Source organism: Triplophysa rosa, linkage group LG25 (genome assembly GCF_024868665.1).
Source record: "Triplophysa rosa linkage group LG25, Trosa_1v2, whole genome shotgun sequence".
NCBI classification, from domain to species: Eukaryota; Metazoa; Chordata; class Actinopteri; order Cypriniformes; family Nemacheilidae; genus Triplophysa; species Triplophysa rosa.
In genome coordinates, this window is record NC_079914.1 from 7,337,928 (window position 1) to 7,354,018 (window position 16,091).

The following is a 16,091-nucleotide window of genomic DNA, read 5'->3' on the forward strand; positions in this document are numbered from 1 at the left end:
GTAGAACCTATCTTTAGAAAATGAATAGAAAGAAAACACATCTGTATGAACATCTGTATTTTCCAAATTGTGTCTAGCAAATTTAAACAATTCAGTTTAATTTGACCATTTATTTAATTCAATGAAGTTAATTTGTGCCACATATTAACCAAATTTTAACCGAAATGGATCGGGTAGTTATTTTTATGACCACCTTAAAACAAACATGCATTATAATTCAGCAACAATTTAACAAGCCAGGAAATATCTCAAAGCATTGTAAGAAACAAATTAAGAAAAAAGAAACTTGTATAGATATAATAAATACATTTATTAATAGATGTAATAAAAAATATATATATTAAACTCCGAGTGTAAAACAACAGCAGTAACGGTATAGCCTACATACCCGAAACTGCCGTAAAGTGTTTCGATTTATTTCAGACAGGAAGTGACGTCAGTTTCGCACATGCGCGGAACAAATCGTGTTTCCGGGACGGATCGGGTAGCCACACTATGGACATCTTTTTATCACTGTTACTCAAGCCTCATCAGGTATTTTTATGATAATAAAGTATATTTATAATGATCATGTTTGACGGGTGTTGCTTTTTCAAATGCACATCATAAGCGACTCAAACTCGCACTGCTTTTAGATCGAGCAGCATTTCTACTGATCCCAGAGACGTGCTTCACGGACAAGCTACGCATTAAAAAAATATCGACACATTGCACATCGCAGCCAGCTCGATTTCAATAGGATTTAGTGGTATCGCGATAAATTATCGTGCAGCCCTCGGCTATGACCTCAACTGATGAATGCCTCAAATCTAATGTTCAGTTACAAGTATGGTAACACAAGGAATCCGTTTATTACCTAATAAAAAATGACATTTGCGAGTCAATTGTTCTATATCCTATAAAAACAACATGGAAAGGCTTAGCAACCATGAAGCATCCACATAGCAACGGCCACTCAGAACACATTAGCATCTCAGTGTTAAGGTCTGCATGGAAAAGGCACCACTTATAGTTTCTTCATAATTTACATTCAACTTTCGACTGTGAAAATGATTGTAAATAAAATTTTCTAATTTCACCGTATAGATGATGTAGATGTAGTAAATATTTGTTGCTCAATGGATGCCACATGATCTTTCATTTCATTACTGTTACTTACTGTCTGTCTTCAAAATCAATCTCTGGAAAGCTCAAGTACAAACCATAACTCATTCTCTCATTGTCATTGGGACGGCAGTGCTTTAGCATTGTGCTGGTAAGAGGCAGCATGGTTGCATTCTCTAGTGTTATAATTTACTCGTCGAAACATTCATTGGTCCTAATGGAGCAGAACTTATTCCCAAATAACTCTGCACGGGTCTCTGTGGACTGTTTAAACAAACGTGAAGTTACGATTCTGATGTGAGCAAAAGTCAAATATGATGATATCTCAAATGGGTTATTAACGCAGAGCAAGTGAGAGATAGCTTGAGGCGTTGTTGTTTAGCACACACGAATGATTTCAAATCCTTGAGAAAATCAAGATCAAAATGATTTATGTAGAAATCATGAGATCACAACTAAGCATTTTCAAAGACATACACTTTATACGAAGTCATTGAAAATACTTAACTTTACATTTTTTTTTTTTTTTAATTTATAGTTGCAAATTTAGGCCAATTATTGTTATTTTTATGTTAGCGTGCTAGGTATGAACAGGCCTTTAGAGTTGGGAATCTGGGGATAGTGTTAGGATCAATATTTTCATAAATTACTTTTTGGAATTTGCTTTTAAAATCCACTTGGCACAACCATTTACAGTAATTATTACGGTAGAAACACCAATCATTTATTTCACGATAAAGCTTAAACAGCATTTCCACAGCCTTAACAGAGAGAGCGTCAGTCGTGGCTTATTGTGGAGTTAGCCAGATCAAGTAATTCCTATCTTTGGCTGATGACCAATTGTCAACACCTCCATAAACAGATCTACTTCACTCACTGCGTGTTTTACATTCCACATAATGCACACACGAGAGACTCAGAATAATTTTGAGTTTCTCATATTCAAATCTCCACAGTTTTATAGCACATGCACACATCTTAATAACCGATAAGCACCTTTAGAAAAGAATGAAAAATAATCATGATGAGATGATGAATTATTTCTAGGTGTGGCGTGACTGTGTGGGTGAGTGTGTGTGTGTATTTTTTAAGCGAGTCTATGATGCAGAGTGAATGCGGGTTTGTGTGTGGGTGGGCGGGCGGCAGCTGCGGTGGCAAATATGATCCTACGGAAAAGATAGAGAACAATGAAGATATCAAGACAATTGCAAGGCAGAGCTCTCTCTTCTCTACCTGCGGATATGATCCGACTCCAGATAGAAATCGCTCGCTTTTCCTCAAAGAGAAACTCTCTGATTACTATTAAACAAAAGTCTGACAGCCTCTGCCTCTCACTCATCCAAAATAGAAGCCTTGCTGAATTATTGATGGTAAACCTGCAGCAAGTCATTCGGATGCAGTCGAATTTCTTTAACGTGGCAGAAAATGTCTGCAGAGCAGCAGGTCTCTGTCATCACAAGCTGAAAGGTGTTTAGTCACATTCAGAGATGACTCAGATACAGAGAACCATATGAAACGCTAATTGTAGCATTTGGAGACAGAAATTTTGGCAAATGACAGATGATTTTATTTTGTTTTACTTTTATAATATGTTCAAACTAGTGTTGTCAAAAGTACCGGTACTTCGGGTCCAAGTCGGTACCTAAAAATAAAAAAGTGGTCAACCGGGTACTGATGCTCTGTCTGACAGGTTGTCAGTCGGAAACTTTTTATAGACGCAACAAGACGTGATGAGCGGATAAGCGCGGCTCCGATCCACAAGAGATGCGCACAGAAATACTTCAGATTTAAGTCATATCACGAAGAAAACGAACAGAGTTTTGTGGTGAAACGAGGAAGCATCCGGATTTAAGTTAACAAGATCAAGCGGTAAGTTTCAATTTCTGTTGCGTTTGCATTATGAATGTTGTATCATATGTTAAGTTAAAGGTTTACGTTAAAACAAACGTCCCTGTTTGTGTGTTAATTTGTTAGCGCCAATGCTAATCCAGTCAATTGTCCTTATTTACCATTTAATGCTTTTATAACTGTAATGGGGTAAAATAATTGGGAGGACAGGATGGGGTTTACAGTACCTATTTTATTTAGGCCTATCTGAAATCTATGTGCTAGAAAACTAGCATACTAACTGTATGACTAGCAATGTGTATGTCTTGGATAGATAACTCTATTAGGTTTAAAAAACCACATTTAAACTAAATAAAAATCTATCTGTTGCATTTATTATTTTAATATACAGTTACCTTAATGTAAGTAATCTTGTGTAAGTGCAGTATAAAAACTGAGGTTTGATTTAATATTGCATATGCATGTTTGTTCAGTCAGTTGTCTTACTGAAGTTTATTCTATTTGTCTTATACAGCAGCAGACTGAGGAGGATGTTCATCAGCAGGAAAGACCCCAGTGAGCACACAACAGTTTCAGCAACAATTAACTTATACTTCATGTATACAAAATGGCATTGCTTTCTATACATTTATATTAACAATGGGCTTTATTAATAAAATTATGTTTCAATTAGCATGTACTTGTGTTTTGCTTTGGTACCGAAATTGGTACCGAGAACCGTGGAATTTTACTGGTATTGGTACCGACTACTGAAATTTTGGTACCGTGACAACACTAGTTCAAACTAAGGTCTGAAAAATATAGTACCACTCAAGGGGTAAATAATAGTAACTATATATTGTGGCGCAAGAAAAGAATACTTTTTAAAAAAATGATTTTTACATTACATCGATAATCCAACGGTTTGAGCTGAGAACACATTCAATTTTTTCCCCGTTTACAGCTTTAAGATGTTCTTTCTGTGGGTTCAGCTTACTTCTTGTCTTTGTTAATTTAATGTAAGATTCAGTTTTATTGTTCAGTGACAAATCTTTTCAATTTCTATTAGTTTATAGACAAATGGTTCAATTAAACCATTTAAGTTATATGTACAAAAAAAACGTTATTCATAATTGTTGTGGAAATATTTGAATTTCGTTTTCAGCTTTTTACAATTTCAGTTATTTTTTTGTTCAAAATATTTCAGTACTATTGTATTGTGATCCCATCACTGTATATTGTATCAAATCAATCAGTGTAACCCATAGTAAATAAGTGTGTAAACCAACAATTCTGTTTATGAAACATGGCATAAAAAATATGAATTTTGAAATTATTACTGATATTAACAGCTTCCTACGGGCCACATCATAATCACGATGAACACCAAAATATAATGCACCAATATATGCAGTTAAAGGGATATTTTAACCAAAAATGACAATTCTGTCTTCGTTTACTCTTGTCATTTCAAACCTGTATGACTTTATTTCTTCCGCAAAACATAAAAGAGTATATTTTGAAGAAAGTTGGTAACCGAACAGCGCCGGCACCCATTCACTTCTATTGTATGGACACAAAACCAATGCAAGTCAATGGGTGCCAACAACATTCTTCAAAATATCTTTTTCATTTTTGTGTGAACTATCACTTCAATGTACATGCTAATGCATCAGCCACATCTGCTTTGTATTCTAGTGACTGTGATCATTGACCGACACAAATCAACACGTAAGGATGCCAATTAAGTTTTTGTGCCGAACATTTCTGCGTCTCTGAAGAAAGTCATACCAAAGTAGAGCTAAAAAAAACGATGTCTACAACTGACAGATGTTGCAGTCAGGCGGCTTACTGTAGCAGATCTCGAGTAGGCCGCTTGATGTTAATGAGGATTTGTGAACTCTGACTTCAAGGTGTCGAAATGTTCAGTGGTTCCTGGAGATGAAGCGGTTTAGGCCGGGATCAACAACAGAAGGTCTGTCTGACAGCTACACCTGGATTTGAGCGGTGCGGTTAGCTACTTAAAACTTGCAACTTGCTGGACAAAGTTTTTAGCCAATCACCGTTGTCATAAAAGCCATGGGACTTTTCTTTCTGGAGCTGATTTGGAATGATGTAAAATTGCTTCAAAAATAAATCATCTTTCAATTTTTTGCCCGCAGCAGAACTTTGTTTTTACACCTTTAGTCCCTTGCTCAGTCTCCATACAGAAACTATAAGGGATCATCTTTTACTCTAAATCGCAGTTACCGAAATAACTTCCCGCAGTGAGACATGATCATTTAATGTAATAAAAATATTCAATTAGTCATGGGAAGCAGACAACCGTGCAATAATCATTATTGGCACTAGAAAAAATGGTTGTTCTCACAGTGAAGAGATTATTTGCGATGGGATGTGCTCAGTTGAGGCTGAGGAAGCCAGAGGCACAGCAAACAGCACTGCGGTAATTAAGAATCAACAGGAAATCATTCATACAACAATAACAATCTAACAATCAATTATGAGACTGCGCTAGCTCTTCAACTCAACACATGGACATGAAGATAAAAAACTATATGGCTTATTGCTTAGAGAACATTTCAAGTAGATCTATCTACCCAATCACATCTTCCAAATCTCTTTTTTCGTATAGGACATTTTAATCAACGTTTCTGACTTAAAAACGATCAAGTGTTCATTTCCAAGTAGGGCTGCCGCTGTTAATTTTGTATTCATAAACATATACACATACATGTACTGTATATATTTCAGAATGTATGTACAGAAGAGACTGGTGATTTTTGCATACGTGTGCTTTCAGCTGTTCCTATCTTTTTCTTATATTTAGAATAAATTTTAGTACGAAAGTTTTAGTGAATCATGATTTGTTCTTGAAAACATTCGTGCGCAGGTTTCACACACAAATTTGTGCGTACGCATGCTTAGTGAATGAGACCGTTATTCAATGGTAAATAACATATGGGTCTACGCTATCACTGCAGTAATGGTAAACAGTAAACACTATTAAATCAATCCAACCCTAATAAAATTCTATGTTGAAATATTATGTCAAACATGTCAAATATTCAATTTCTCCGCCCACTCGGCCTTCATGATGTCATCAAAACAGAAAAGTCATTTTAGAATCTTTACGCAATCACAATTTCAGAGGTTATTATCATCATCCTCTCACCATCTGTATGGGTTTCTTCTGCAGGTCCCTCTCTGTCACCAGTCTTTCCTGGTCATTGACGTACAGGCCCTTCTGAGCCAGAGCCTGTATGACGTCATCATGACCCAGCAAAGGTTTGGCGGCGTCGCTCTTTAGGATCAGGCTTCCTGCTCTGCAGTACAGCTCGGCTGACAGCAGCAGGCCCGCCACCGGAGGTTTAAGGTGCTCCTGCTCATACTGGTCCTTGTAGAACGGCTCGCTAAGCTCTTCTGGAACACTGTCTGCAAGACCATAAACGAAACTAGATCAGTTAACATGTAAAGAATACAGAGACATGCACTGTGTCCATCTTGGCTGTATGTGTCACTTTTTTACTAAAATATCTATTAGACTGTACATCTCATATGAAATAATATATTATAATATATATTGTCTAGAAATGTGCGATACTAAATTATTCGACCGATAGCCGATTATTTAGAGTGCTATCTGCCAATACTGATACAGATTCTGAAGATTAAATTAGCATTTTAATGTTATTAATTTATATAATGACTATTAATATTAAACATCAAACTGGTGATGTTTCTTTACACTTCTATATACAGAAATGTATATAGCACAAATTCATTGTATTTTCCTAATTGGCATGCTATATCGGCCTTGATCGATGGCTGTTGTTAAATTATCGGCCGATAGCATGCAAAATTGCCTTTATTGATCGATACCGATTATTGGCATCTCTAATATTGTCTAATAAAGGACCTGTTTTTAATAAAAAGTTTATTTTGAATACCCTAACCCTAAGTTTATAATTATTATATGTTATTTAATTCTAAATGTTTTCAGGAAAAACAAAAAAAACGACAAGATGCATTTATTGGCTTTTAAACCCTTTGCAATGACTCACAGAAATGCATTTCAACAAATTAGTTTTGTTTATTTATTAAAAGTGGGGAATTTTTTTGTGGATGTCACAGAATGCTCAATGCTGCTCATAAAACGCACATTTTTGCTTTCTGCGCATTTTTGGACACCTCCACGCTGTTACATCACAGCAGAGAGCTGAGCAGCCAAGATTTTTTTTCTGAATTTTGAAAATCAAAGCTTTTTCTAATCTGTTGAACAGCTAAATATAAAACTCGGTGTTTCTCCACGCAGGCTCTCTCTCTCGCTGGAGAAGATGAAGGCCAGAGAAAAGCCCTTAAAGGAAGTGGCTCTGTGTCTACCACGCATCTAGAATATCAAAACCACCATCAATATGAGTGATTTCCATGTGGATGTTTCAGCAACACAAATGGGTTCATGGATCGGCTGAATGAGGTCACAGTATCCACGGTGAACGAATATGTTTAGCTATTTATTGAGATGGCAAGAACTATTAAGCTACATCTTTTGTAAGTCAAAACTGACTGTGCTAATGGCAAAGTAGATGTGGATGTTGTATGAATTTTAACATGAGCACAATGAACATGCAAATGAAGCATATAGTGTATAACTTTAGTGGTTTTAGGTTTTTAATGTGGCAGCTCAACAATCAAACTTTACACCGATGCTATCTGAGCCACTAGGCGTTGACAATCTAAGTAAAAAATATGACTGTGTCGAGATGACTGTGGTTGCCATAGCAACAATAGGGAGGTTGATCGATTCCCCTGCTGTATGTATCTACCCAGGAGCTCCTCACAAGCCTCATCAAACAGAGAAAAGACACAGGAGAGAGAAAGAGAGAGTGGAACTACACACGTGTTATATTTTTGCATCTTCATACTACAATTGAATCACATTTCAAAGGGCGAGTAGCTAAAACAGTTAAAGGGCATGACTTAGCAAATAAACAATGCTAGACCTCTTATGAGATTTAATATGTATTATTTCCAAGCCTTTTTTCACAATTACTTTCAACTAACTCACAAGGTCACGGGTGTATGAAGTCTCCCCCTCATTTTTTAATGCTTCATAGTTGTTAATGCTACAGTTTTTGCTACAACTTTTTTGCTTGTCCAAATTGTGTTTAAAATAAATGTCATGTGCAAAGTTAGATAGAGTACTACTTATTTTATTTTATTTACACATGTAAAAAACAACTGCAAAAACTATACATTTTCAAGTGAGATTTAACATTTAAGTGTCATGATTAAGAGACATTTAAGTGTCATGATACTTGTGTCTATTTTACTGTATATTACTATATATATTTAGTGGTTTCAGTTTGTCATTTGCCTAAGAAATGACAACATTTTTATTGTATAAATAAAATAAGTTTTTGACAGTCTAATAAATTTGTCAAACACTGTATAGTCTTTATTTTAATTTTTATACCCAAATTTGAGCCGGCACATTTAATTTCCCTCAGAAGTCAGAAATTAAACAAGCGTAACATTCAACTACTAAAACCACAATTTTTCTATTATCGGGACCGTTCACCCAAAAATGAAAATTCTGTCATCATTTACGCAACCTCAGGTTGTTCCAAACCTGTAATTATTTTTTCCTTGTTCTGCTGAACACAAAGGAAGATATTTGGATGAATGTCAGTAACCAAACAGATCTCATACCCAATTTACTGCCATAGTAGGGAAACTAAATACTATGGGAGTCAATGGGTGATGAGATCTATTTGCCTTCTGACATTCTTCCAAATATCTTCCTTTGTAAATTTGTTTAGCACTGTATACAGCCGCATTTTGAATATCACATTCAAATTTATATTTGAACTTTATCTAAATACATGTACATGTAATACAGTTGTAATTGATTAAAAGTGAATATGAACTTGTTTCTGAAAAAAATACAGAGCATATTAGCATTGTTATTTTGACCTGTTTCTCCAGTTTTTATTTTCTGCAAATAAATGCAAATAGAAACAATATTTTGATTTGAAATTTGGTAAAAATGTTGTTAGTAGTTCACAGAATGTAACAAAAATTATAATTTTACCTAAACACATACCTTTAAATAGTGAATTTTAAAATCAGAAAAACGGTCTTTGAAATGGTCTCTCATTTCTTTCCACGGTATATATTATATTATATATATATATATGTGTGCGTGTACTGTATGTACATACACGCATATGCATGTATACCGTATGTAAATACTGTATATTCTATTGTATGCTGTGCTTTAAAATCTTAATTTAACCAATACTCATATAAAGCCTTTAATCTCTTGTATTGTCATCTGTCCTAAGGTTACGCCACAGAACACGACAACAATGGGCCAATATCACCCTGAAGGCCTGTCAAACACCCTACTGAACATTAGCATATTCTTACCCTTAAGTTCAGTTACTGAAGGTCACTTTAAATCAAAGATTGTACACACTAACCACGCTGACAGCCAGACCGAGCGTTTTCATATGTGTTGCATCTGGGCCTGAAGACGAGTCTGTGCATTTAAATGAGAGGGCCTGAAGGCGACCAGATGGCCTGTGGTCAGATCAGTTAACCAATCACAATGGCCCTGCACTGCTACACCGAACCTCAAAAGAGACAAAAGCCAAAACATCCAAACACTGAAGTCCATCTGTTTTATCATCAGAGTGAAGTAAAGTCAAACCATTTCTGATAGCATTGTGTGTTTATTTAAACTGATTTTCAGGTTCCTATCCATTCGTCACCAATGATCACTAATCTTAAAGTGTTTATCTGTGTTAAACATACATTCCAGCATTTGATCTGATGAGTGTGGTTGCAATTTATTTTGATTTCCCACATGCCACAGGCAGCTAGAGATATGATGATCACAAAATAGATCGTAATTGATCTCCTTCATGGTGTGTCAAAACAGTCCTAGGAACATACTGATAAATGTATACAAAGAACGCACGGTACAGAGTTGTGTATATTTACAGTACTTAGGTTTCAATATGTACAGTATAGGCATTACACGATCAAATGCAACAAAGTGACTGTAAGTATAACATGCTATGAGGTGCTGACCTGTCTAAATTAAGACATGATTCATTGTTACGTTCCTCACCAATGTATAAATAAAACCTTTTCAACTCTATGGCCCGGTTTCACAGACAGGGCTTAAACTAAGCTTAAGCCAGGACGAACCCTTAGTTAAATTAGGATATTTAAGTTATTTTTATAAAAACGCCCAAGTAAAAAAACATTACTGGTGTGCATCTTGACACGAAACAATGGCACTGACATATTTTAAGATGTTTTAGGATGAGTTATTTTCAGTTAAGACAGCTCAAACATTCATTTTATTATGGGACTAGCCTTAAGGCATAAGTCTAATATAGTTCTAGATTTTTTAGAAAAATGTAAAAAAACAAATATTTAACTATTGCACAGTCATAGCAAGAATTGCAAAATGTTTGTTTATTGCATTTAAAATGTTATATTTATGTGTGTAATGCAATACATTTGTAATTCAATTATAAAATCAAGAGACAAAGATGATGGCAAGAGAAAGACGCCACCTACCTGTACCAAAGGCTTTTGCCACGAGCCATGTGAGACTGGCTCTCGTTTTAGCTTTGTTAAAATCATAATGATCAAACGACTTGATGGCAGGAACAATAAAAGTCTTTTTTGGATCCCTGGAGTCGTTCAGATCTCCCATATTCCCAGCTGAAGAATCACATCCAGTCCTTACGGCTAAACGATGACATCTCTCCGAAGGAATTCAATGCATCAAATCTGGAGTTTTTGCTTTTTTAAATCAGTTTTTGTCAGATATTTTAACATACATATACCAGATCACTCTTCAAAGGCTCGGTTGCGTTAAACAACGTCTTATTTTGACATCGATTTCGACCCGATCCGATCATACAGTGGGGTTCTGCCCACATTCATCCTGGTACCCCATTTGATTGGTATCGTTTTCTGCTTAATAGCCCCACAAATCGGGATTCAGAAGAGGCGGATGATGCTTTCTTATTTAAAAAAGTCTTTGTCTTCCTTACGATCTAGCCATGTTCTTCCCACATTTTTCCATCTGGATATTTACGGTTATTCTCCCTTCTCTGTTCATCCAGCGCTCTGCGGTCTCCCTGCAGTAGTGTAAAAGTAAATGATCTGCGCATGCGCGCTCCGCCCAACGAACGCCAACAATCCAAAACTGGGCAAAAATAGGAATAAGGTGGGAATTAGACATGGGGAAATTTCATTAGCTTGGTAAATCTAATTTTCTTTCTGACTTTTAGATTTTACTCGTGTTTATTTGATCCTATTGAGAACATATAACAAAATCAGAACACCCACTTTACAAAAAACATGGCTTTTAAGTTATTTATAATTAATATATTGACCAAGATAATACGTGTAACACTATTGCATAGTCATCAACATATAAAAAAAGCTATGTGTAAAATATAAAAATGTAAATTTAAACCATATATTTAAAAAATACTTGGGCTACTAAAAAGACTATAATACCGTTAACAAATATTTTCCAATCATTTGTGCATGTGCGGTTCACCCAAGCAAACACTAAATCTAAATAATTGTTTTATAAAAATATTATTTATAAGTAATCGGGTTTGTCTTAATAAATAAAAAGCTCTCTAACTGACAGTTTTACACAATTAATTACAACAATGAACATAATGCTATTTTATGTTATTAACATTTCACGGTTGTTTGGTTACTGGTGAATGGATGCTTAAAAAACTACAACACCCAGCATCAAAGCCTGCGTGACTGACGTCACGCCTGTGCGACTGTTTGGAAGCGGCAGATGGCGGTATCTCCATTACTTAAAGCTTTAAAAAGCATACGTCACGTTTTCCTTTGTAGTTAAGTTGTGTATCTATCGAATAACTGCTGTGTGATGAGGGCGGGCAGAAGATGTTTACGCCAAGATCTCTGAAGCTCAAAAGAGCCAGCGAGTCCCCTCAGCACAACCCCAAGAGGAGCAAAGCGACATCTGAAGACGGTGTTTCCACATCTCAATCAGATACCACATCTCTGATATCTGATTTGAAATGTCTTCCAGATGCGACTGTAAATAAACAGGAGGATTTTAACTTGGAGACTTCAACATCACAAACAGGCGAGAGTGAAACTGAGAAGGAACCGAAGCAGAACGAGACTGAAGAATCTGATGAAGAAGAGGAACCTGTAAAGTCTTTCAAAAAGAACCAGAGATGGCCCGAACCCGGAGAACCTGTCTGCGTGATGTGCGGTCGCTATGGAGAATACATCTGCGATAAAACGGACAACGATGTCTGTAGTCTGGAATGTAAAGCCAGTCATTTGGCCAAAACCTGCATGGACTTTGGAGAGAATGTTTTTTATAAAGATCCACAGGGGGGTTCTGATATCTCCCACGCATCCGAAACCCACAGTACCGGTGCCCAAGATCTGGGTTGCTCAAACAAGGAGGACTCTTTCATATCTGAACTGACAGAGAAACAGGTTGAGAGAGTCAAAACAGAGTTGGCGATTGTGACTCGAGGTCGTGATGTCCGTAGACCCATTATAGAGTTTGAGCACTGTAACTTTCCCACAGTACTCGGGGACAATCTAAAGAAAGCTGGATATGAAGCGCCCACTCCCATCCAGATGCAGATGATTCCTGTTGGTTTAACCGGGAGAGATGTTATTGCCACTGCTGATACAGGGTCTGGAAAGACAATTGCCTTCCTTCTTCCAGTGGTGGTCCGTGCCCTCGAGGTAAATATTACATCTGATTAGTATTTCAGCAGGTAGGGGCTATTCAACATTTAGTCACTAGATAGTACAAACTGCAATGCTGTTTCGTGTTTTTACTGTTTACTGAGATGAGAGCGTCATTCAGGAAAACAACACACAACCCAACAAATGCATAGAGTTCGTGGGACTTCCTTATGGTTGGTCACATCAGTGCTGCAAATAAGGCAAATGTCAGTCATCCGGGCTTTGCTTCTATTTTGACTCGTCATCGTGTTTACATTTACAAACTCCTGGTAATGTTACTGTAGATATGGAGTCCTCTCTTGTGCACTTGCACTAGTATGAGTAATTCATAAGCGGATCTATGTTTGGCTCTTCTGTAATCTCAGTGCACTTCCTCTGAAAAGTTCACAACAAGAATGGTTATTTTAGATCAGTGCTGATGAAAAAATGTAATTGTAAATGTTGTATTTGACAAGCGTAGTAGAGTTGATAGTTAAAAGATCAAGTTATATTTCCATAGCAATTACAAACAATTAAAATCAAGGGTATTCTTGAACTATTTTATAGAAAGAAAGAAAAAACGAATCGGTTAAGCCAATTTTTTTCTTTTAATTTCTATTAAAATAATATTATTATATATAAAAATATAAATTAAACGGTTAACATGGAAGTAATAGCAAACATAAAATAATGCAAAAAAGTAATTATATTTACATTATAACAGTATAACAATATAATTGTTATATATCATTATGTTAATTATAACAAATTATTAAATGGATATTTTCAATAATTAATTCAAATAAATAATAGAAAACTAATTGAGAAATTATTAAATGGATATTTTTTAGTAATTAATTCAAATAAATGAGGACAAAATCTAAGATTGAAAAACCAAATTTCAGCTTGTTTGGTCCATCAAGCTTACTGAAAATGTCACACCTCATTTTGATTTCTATCCAGAGTCAAACTGTTGCTCCATCTAGCCCCACGTGTGTTATCCTGACCCCGACCAGAGAGCTGGCTATCCAGATAGAAAAACAGACAAAAGAGCTGATAATGGGTCTGCCAAACATGAGAACTGCTCTTCTAGTGGGTGGGATGCCATTACCCCTTCAACTCCACCGACTTAAACAGAAGATCAAGGTACCTTTTGCTTAGGGTAAATTTGTTAAAATTGTATTAACCTACCACAACACCTTGTTTCAAATCTCAGGTCTGTGGTTGCAAATGCTTCTTATGTCGACTTTAGATTGTAATAGCCACTCCAGGACGCCTTCTCGAAATCTTGAAACAGAAAGCTGTACGGCTGGAAGATGCCAGAGCTGTTGTGGTCGATGAGGTAACCTCATATTTTGTGTCTAACCGTTGTCTAGTTTGTTTCTGGTTTTTTTATTAATGTACTTCTAAAAAACCTACCAGGCAGATACCATGCTGAAGATGGGCTTCCAGCAACAGGTTCTTGAGATTTTGGAGCACATCCCTGAAGAGCATCAGACTCTGTTGACGTCAGCCACCATTCCCACAGGAACTGAAGAGCTAGCAGCTCGTCTCACACGTGACCCTGTGAGCATCACCATCGGCCAGAAGAACCAGCCCTGCTCCAACGTCCGACAGATAGTTCTCTGGGTGGAGGAGCCATCAAAGAAAAAGAAACTGTTTGAGATTTTAAATGTGAGTGAAGCTTCGGGTACATTTAACATATATTTAAGTACAGTTTGCTTCATGACTGATGCAAGTTTTCATTTCAGCCAATGTTACCAACTAATATCTGAAGTATTTTATGAATCAACATATGCTAACCATCCCTTATTTTGTTCTAATTGATATAAACTTTTACAAATTGACAGCAGAGTAATATTGAAGTGATGTTTGTTGTGTGCTCACAGGACAGTAAGCTCTACCAGCCACCGGTTGTCGTGTTTGTGGACTGTAAACTGGGGGCGGATCTGCTGTGTGAAGCCGTGCAGAAGGTTATGGGATTAAACACAATTGCTATCCATTCTGACAAGACACAGTGGGAACGCAATAAAATTGTTAAGGTAACGCAACAAATTAATTGTGCTATACACTCAAAAGTCTATAGCACTGATTATTCAGTTCACGTCATGTTCATACGTTCTGACTTATGATACGTATATATTGTTATTAATTTTTTTTATTTACAAACATTTTGTTCTGTATTGTTATCATGCTTAGGGTCTCCTGGACGGCCAGTTTGAAGTGGTGGTCAGCACCGGTATTCTCGGCAGAGGGCTCGACCTGGTCAACGTTAAACTGGTAGTTAACTTTGACATGCCGGCAAACATGGACGAATACGTTCATCAGGTATGACGAGTTTTGCAAATTATTAATATGTATCAATAATATGATGACAATACTAACAGAATGCGTTCATTTCAGATCGGTCGAGCAGGTAGACTAGGCCACAGAGGCACAGCCATCACCTTCATGAACAACAATAACAAGCGTCTGTTTCTGGATATTGTAGACAGAGTAAAACCCACTGGCTCCATACTGCCCCCGCAACTCCTCAACTCCCCCCATCTGCATGAACAAATGAGGAGAGCCAAACAGAAGAGGAACCACAGAGATGATGTCATCGTAACCAAGAGCAACCTCATTGACATCATCAGGAGACATGACAGAAATTCAGCGAAGAAATAAAATATTTTTTAGTGTGACTTCTTTTTGTGTTCTCATTTGTATTTCCAATAAATGTTACTTATGAATACAATATTTGTCATGTTTTGAGCAAAATCATAAGATGAATATGAGAAACTATATATACATGTAAAATTATATTTAAAGCTTTGATTATCAATATAAATTTGAATTCTCATTATTCAGACGTCTAAGAATCATTTGCTTTTAACAGCAGTAATTTTGAGATACTCTTAGATTCTCACTAATGTAATGATGGTATTTGTAAAACCACAGAAACAAATAATGTACAGTGGTGTCTCTACAATAACCACAGTTGAACCAAATGCATCTGTAGTAAAATTGTAGTAATAAAAATGGTTACTGCACTCTTACTATAATAGAAACTTTGTTTATTATTATTTTCCTAAGGTCATTTTATTCTCATCGTAATAAAAAGACTTCAGTAATAAGAATAACGTTCTGCATTATAGTAAGGAATATTCATCATGACAATGTGTGTTTTGTCATTTTTATTGTAAATATATTTAGCAAAAAATAATGTCTTATGCTGCGTTCCAGACACCTCGGATATCGTATATTTCCCACCCCAGATCCGGAAATAACGTCTGAATTTAGTAACATCACAACATTAATGGTAACGATTTAGTAACATTAAAATATTAGTATTTAACATTAAAAAAGCGCTGTTCCAGAAATGATTTCCGGGTTGATATGGGAAATAT

The 16,091-nt window shown here is 36.1% G+C and overlaps 2 protein-coding genes and 1 long non-coding RNA gene across 7 annotated transcripts in view; 2 read left to right on the forward strand and 1 right to left on the reverse strand.

Moving 5' to 3' along the window:
* camsap2a (calmodulin regulated spectrin-associated protein family, member 2a) overlaps window positions 1-11,119 on the reverse strand; it is a 39,243-nt gene extending 28,124 nt beyond the window's left edge. For 4 of the 5 annotated variants that reach the window (XM_057325598.1, XM_057325597.1, XM_057325596.1 and 1 more), the window contains exons 1-2: window positions 10,528-11,119; window positions 6,107-6,366 (exon numbers count right to left, since the gene is read on the reverse strand). In XM_057325598.1, the coding sequence (XP_057181581.1) occupies window positions 6,107-6,366; window positions 10,528-10,666 (399 nt within the window). In that variant the 5' untranslated portion in view covers window positions 10,667-11,119. Of the gene's footprint in view, window positions 1-6,106; window positions 6,367-9,416; window positions 9,570-10,527 lie in introns of all 5 variants that reach the window. The other variant, XM_057325599.1, reaches the window with a different exon arrangement.
* LOC130548671 (uncharacterized) lies at window positions 457-8,186 on the forward strand. Its single transcript, XR_008962076.1, has 3 exons — window positions 457-534; window positions 6,131-6,307; window positions 7,247-8,186. It is a non-coding gene; the product is annotated as an uncharacterized LOC130548671 (long non-coding RNA).
* A 642-nt stretch (window positions 11,120-11,761) lies between the features above and the next one.
* ddx59 (DEAD (Asp-Glu-Ala-Asp) box polypeptide 59) lies at window positions 11,762-15,386 on the forward strand. The gene is made up of 7 exons (XM_057325792.1): window positions 11,762-12,720; window positions 13,666-13,848; window positions 13,955-14,044; window positions 14,125-14,376; window positions 14,592-14,744; window positions 14,902-15,030; window positions 15,106-15,386. Exons 1-7 carry the CDS (start codon window positions 11,893-11,895, stop codon window positions 15,367-15,369), a joined length of 1,899 nt encoding a protein of 632 aa, XP_057181775.1. The 5' UTR covers window positions 11,762-11,892; the 3' UTR covers window positions 15,370-15,386.
* The last annotated feature ends 705 nt before the right edge of the window (window positions 15,387-16,091 follow it).

Coding starts and splice junctions, on each gene's coding strand:
- ddx59 (XM_057325792.1), top strand. CDS start 11,893: ATGTTTACGCCAAGATCTCTGAAGCTCAAAAGAGCCAGCGAGTCCCCT. Junction 14,377..14,591: donor AACTGTTTGAGATTTTAAAT/GTGAGTGAAGCT, acceptor GTGTGCTCACAG/GACAGTAAGCTCTACCAGCC. Junction 14,745..14,901: donor AACGCAATAAAATTGTTAAG/GTAACGCAACAA, acceptor TATCATGCTTAG/GGTCTCCTGGACGGCCAGTT.